Genomic DNA, 5,836 nt, shown 5'->3' on the forward strand with positions numbered 1-5,836 from the left:
CGGGAAGTGGAAGAGATGCGGTGGAGGGCATCGTCGACCACGTCGGGGGGGAAATTGCGGTCCTTGAAGAAGGAGGCCATCTGGGTTGTGCGTTTTTGGAACTGGTCCTCCTGGGAGCAGATGCGGCGGAGTCGAAGGAATTGGGAGAATGGGACGGCGTATTTACAGGGGGCAGGATGGGAGGAGGTGGCCACATCGGGTGCATGATGTTATTTAGCATGGTGATGAAACGTCTGAAAATAAACCTTCCAGCTCAGCGAGCAAAACTTACAACCTGAGCCTCAAAAATCACCAACAGATGTACAAGTATTTATACTGCCAGTCTTTGGGATGTACAGTGTTCTTAACATTATACTGGCACAGAAATCAATACACTGTCGTTCATTTGTGTAATAGACAATGTGTCTTTTTGGCTTGACGGCAACATTCTTGTGAATGGCAAGTGTATTGTATCAAACAGCATATCTCTTTGACTGTTCACAACAAGCAAGGTATTGACCATAACAACCCGGCCCAGCTTCCAAAACCCACAATCCAGTGACCAACGAGAGATGTGATTCTGTAATTGGACAACATTTGTTAAGTAACCCTGACTGTGTGAAGAAGTATGCTGATGATCAGTTTAGAATTGTTAGGCTTGCGGTGTGGCCAATTTGCATTAGAAGCAAAGCATATTAATGTACAGAGGTCTGTTCTTTGTAGATATAACAAACATGCTTACACACGGCACCTGTTTCATTTCAACAAAATTGGAGTCCTCTTGTAAACTGATCAGCACTGTCCTCTCACAAAGAATAAATGTTGTTTTCACATTGCATCATAATATCTTGTGAATTATCTTGATAAATGCAAGGTGAAAGGTTTTGACAAATTGTGCTTTTTCAGCAGTACTGAAGTTCTGTACTACTGAATGACTATTAAACCCAAAATATTAATCTCTCATTATTAACCTTGACTGTCCTGTATGTTTTATGGTGATTACACATGCATCTCGTGTTTTTAACTGCTCAGTGCGACAATTTAATATCCTTGGTCTGCATCCTGAGTATGACACACTGCCTGACACCTGGAGAAACCTCTTTTGTTGCCCCTACCTATTTCATTATCAAGGAACTGAATATATATTTTGAATTATCGGGTTTAGGGCCCTGGGTAGCTTTCCTGGCTATACCAGGGCACCACACCAGGGCACGTTGACTCTGCTGAGAGAAATTTTAGATTAGATTACTTACAGGGTGGAAACAGGCCCTTCGGCCCAAATTATCGGGTTTAGGGCCCTGGGTAGCTTTCCTGGCTATACCAGGGCACCACACCAGGGCACGTTGACTCTGCTGAGAGAAATGGTTTTAATCATTCATCCTGCGTCAGTCTTTTTGCAAAGTACAGCCAAAGGTTTCAGCCCTTATAAGACCAGCAGAAAATCATTGCTTAGGTTGGAAGCTGGTGAATCCTAGTCTTTTCTCACCTGTTCCACTGGACCCCATGCTTTGGGTGAAAATCTGGAGGAGAAACTGAGCTGATACAAACCCTTTTTTTTAATGCACATGATGGGGAAACAAATTATGCTATTGGAGGATATCGCATCTTGAGATATTTAGCATCTTGAGATAATACTAAAAATGCTATGTAAATGCAATTTGCTGTCTCAAGAAAGATTGAAGAAATTTGCTGCAGAGACTCCACATGGTCAGACATTGAACTACATTGTGAATTCTTATTTATGAAACCATATTGTGAATTCTTATTTATCAGAGTCATAGAGATGTGCAGCATGGAAACAGACCCTTCAGTCCCCTATTTATTAGACTAACCTTTATATAAATTAAATTTAAAAAGGAATTAAGCTTTTTATAGCAGTGAATGCTGGCACAAAAGCTTGACTGGATATTACGATGGTAGATTGTTTTTCGTCAATATATATCATAGAATTTTTTAAAGGAAATATATTACATGACAGTTAAAATTTGACTTTACTTGAAATGAAACATAGTACAACACAGTAGGTGGCATTCTGATCCACATCACTGCATTTACAATCACAAATTGTATTTACTATATTCATACCATGTCAAACATATTGCCAGAAGGATTTTACAAAGTTTCAATCATCTCCGTTTACAATGGCAGGACAGACTTTAAAATGTACCTTATTGTTAGCCATCCTAAGCTTTGGTATATCCCTCAACACATAGTTGTGGATATTGGAATCTGCCAGTCTGCAACACCTAGTCATCAGCAGGTTTTTTGCACTGAAAACCCAACGTGCTTCAAGCAGAACTAAGAGGAGCATTCATTGTGTGGCTGGTCATCCAACAGCAATTACTATCTATGCTACTTAATTATGTGATCTGCCTGTATTGCTCACAAGACAAAGCTTTTCACTGTGCCTCAGTACATGTGACAATAAATTCAATTCAATTCAATTGGTGTTTATATTAAAAGTTAAGATCAGGGAGTCTGCAATCTATGCCAGCTTTTAATATTGCTCCATAACTGACCAGTAAAAATCACATTTGAGTGATTTTATGTACTTTTTTACACATCAGTTTACACCAGTAGTAGGGAATCTTCCTGCTACAGAAATGTATTTGACCCAGAAATGTATGAATTGCTATTCAGAAATTTACTTTGCTGAGTAGGAACTCAGATTTGTACAGATCAGGTACAAAGGGGTAATGATGACAGATTTCTTTCTGGAAAGGACATCAGTGAACCATTTGGATTTTCATGGCACACCAAGAACTTGATGGCTACTGTTACTGATGCTAGTATTTTATTGCAAATTTGTTCAATTGTTTTCGGTATCTCTCCGTTTTCTCTCCTGTTCTAATTAGTTCTGCTACTCTATCTGAGTATGAAAAGCTAACTTCTCTGAGGTCACAACTAGTGATGGGCTCAGGCAGTCACTAGTGAAGAAGTACATGAGATTTTTGCTTCCTCTTCCCTTCCTACCGTCCCCGTTATCATCCACAGGGAATCCCCTGGCATCCACATAGCATGACCTCCAAGCAACATGACTGAAATTGGAAACTCAATAATGAACTCGATGAATTCAGTGTTGAAATGGGAACTTGTCCTTTGCTGCTAATATGATGTAATATATTTGTGTTTTAAATTCATTTTATAATGCAGTCAGTCAGCTGGGGTGTTGTGCTTCTTAAGATTATTTTGTGTGCCTTTGTGCAAAAGCTAAGTTTTTTAAAAAAGCATTGTCAGCTGTATATCGATGTTTATTTTCTTATTCACTTAGGCAAAAGGAAAAAAGATGCCAACAACAGTAAATGGTATGACAACAAAGCAAAAGGTCGGAAGCAATCAAGTGAAAAAAGCAAATCCTGTCACAAATGTAAAACGCACAGCCTCAAGTGAGCCTTTTAAATTTTGTACTTTTCTAAATTGTTTATGGGATGTGGGTATTGAAGCTATGGGAGCTAGGCCAGTATTTATTGCCAGTATGTAAGTGCCTTGAGGAAGTGGTGGTCAGCTGCATTATTGAACCTCTGCTACCTTTATGGTGGAGGGATACATACAATGCTATATCATGTACATAACCAAAAGAAATAGAAACAAATGTTTTTACCTATTTTAAACATATTTTTCATGACAACAATTTGCAAACATTTGAACTAATTACTGTGTTTATTTTGCATACAGTGAATTATCAGAATATATTTTACTCCAAAAATTACATGACATTTCTTTCCATTTAAATTGTGCAATTCCTGTGCTGGAAACACGAAAAAAAAATGTTTCTTGTGGATATTCCATAATACCACCTGCAGAACTTTGCCCAATAATTTTTAACCTCCCTTCCTTACTGGCTGCAGTTCTACGATCAACGAGGCACCCTTTAGAGCCTAATTTAGTCATTCTGTGTGTAGAGATGGAAATGTGTTGCTGGAAAAGCGCAGCAGGTCAGGCAGCATCTAGGGAACAGGCTTCCTTGAAGGAGCTCTCTTTCTCCCTCTACAAAGGTTTCAGTGAGTCCCTCTCTCACTGCACCCCCCAGGTCATCTCCGCTGCACAGAAGCTCTTCAGCCACATTCTCAAACAGACTCGCTACCACAGCCATATCTCCTTCCTCAGCACCTGCCTACGGAACCGACTTATCCCGCACGGACTCCGGAATTCCTGAAGAAGGGCTAATGCCCGAAACGTCGATTCTCCTGTTCCCTAGATGCTGCCTGACCTGCTGCGCTTTTCCAGCAACACATTTCCATCTCTGATCTCCAGCATCTGCAGACCTCACTTTCTCCATTCTGTGTGTAGGCCTAGCCAGTGAATGTTAGCAATTTATTCGTCTAAAAGGATTACAGCTGTGAAGCCCAGTCATGTTCTCCATCACTGACAACACAAAGTCTCTTTGCCAGATCTGTCACCTTGTCGCTTTGCATGCATTATTGGCTGGTTGGGAAATTGCAAAGAGTGAGAGGATAAAGGGTGATAGAAGGTATTCTAATTGGTAGATGTGTCAAGTGGTGTCCCCAAAGATTAATTGTGAGGTCTCTACTTTTCACCATATGTCAATGATATGGATGAAAGAAAAGAAGTTTTATATTAATTTTGCTGATGACACCAAGTTAAGAGACTCAGCAAGGACCAGGAGGTTACAAAGGGATGGTAGACTAGCAATAGGAATGTGCAAAAGTTGGAGTTCAAAGCAGGAAAGTGTAATGACATCCATTTAGAGTCATAGAGATGTACAGCATGGAAACAGACCCTTCGGTCCAACTTGTCCATGCCGACCAGATACCCCAACCCAATCTAGTCCCACCTACCAGCACCTGACCCATATCTCTCCAAACCCTTCCTACTCATATACCCATCCAAATGCCTTTTAAATGTTGCAATTATACTAGCATCCACCACTTCCTCTAGCAGCTCATTACATACTCGTACCACCGTCTGTGTGAAAAGGTTTCGCCTTAAGTACCTTTTATATCTTTCCTCTCTCACCCTAAAACTGTGCCCTCTAGTTCTGGACTCCCTGACCCCAGGGAAAAGACTTGTCTATTTATCCTATCTATGCCCCTCATAATTTTATAAACCTCTAAGGTCACCCCTTAGCAAGCTCCAGGGAAAACCACCCCAACATATTCAGCCTCTCCCTATAGCTCAAATCCTCCAACTCTGGCAACATCCTTGTAAATCTTTTCCAAACCCTTTCAAGTTTCACAACATCTTTCCCATAGGAAGGAGACCAGAACTGCACGCAAAATTCCAACAGTGGCCTAGCCAATGTCCTGTACAGCCGCAACATGACCTCCCAACTCCTGTACTCAATACTCGGACCAATAAAGGAAAGCATACCAAACGCCTTCTTCACTATCCTATCTACCTGCGACTCCACTTTCAAGGAGCTATGAACTTGCACTCCAAGGTCTCTTTGTTCAGCAACATTCCCTAGGACCTTACCATTAAGTGTACAAGTCCTGCTAAGATTTGCTTTCCCAAGATGCAGTACCTCACATTTATCTAAATTAGACTCCATCTGTCACTTCTCAACCCATTGGCCCATCAGTTCAAGATACTGTTGTAATCTGAGGGTAACCTTCTTCGCTGTCCACTACACCTCCAATTTTGGTGTCATCTGCAAACTTACTAACTATACCTCTTAGAGTCCTAGAGATGTACAGCATGGAAACAGACCCTTCGGTCCAACCCGTCCATGCCGACCAGATATCCCAACCCAATCTAGTCCCCCCTGCCAGCCCCGGCCCATATCCCTTCAAACCCTTCCTATTCATATACCCATCCAAATGCCACTTAAATGTTGCAATTGTACCAGCCTCCACCACATCCTCTGGCAGCTCATTCCATACACATACCACCCTCT

At 41.1% G+C, this 5,836-nt stretch overlaps 1 protein-coding gene across 2 annotated transcripts in view; it reads left to right on the forward strand.

Moving 5' to 3' along the window:
- The window catches only part of afap1 (actin filament associated protein 1), a 276,239-nt gene that overhangs the window by 246,146 nt on the left and 24,257 nt on the right, over nucleotides 1-5,836 (forward strand). For both annotated transcript variants that reach the window (XM_043698373.1, XM_043698382.1), the window contains one exon: nucleotides 3,251-3,365. In XM_043698373.1, the coding sequence (XP_043554308.1) occupies nucleotides 3,251-3,365 (115 nt within the window). The remainder of the gene's footprint in view (nucleotides 1-3,250; nucleotides 3,366-5,836) is intronic.

Source organism: Chiloscyllium plagiosum, chromosome 1, assembly GCF_004010195.1.
Source record: "Chiloscyllium plagiosum isolate BGI_BamShark_2017 chromosome 1, ASM401019v2, whole genome shotgun sequence".
Taxonomy (NCBI): domain Eukaryota; kingdom Metazoa; phylum Chordata; class Chondrichthyes; order Orectolobiformes; family Hemiscylliidae; genus Chiloscyllium; species Chiloscyllium plagiosum.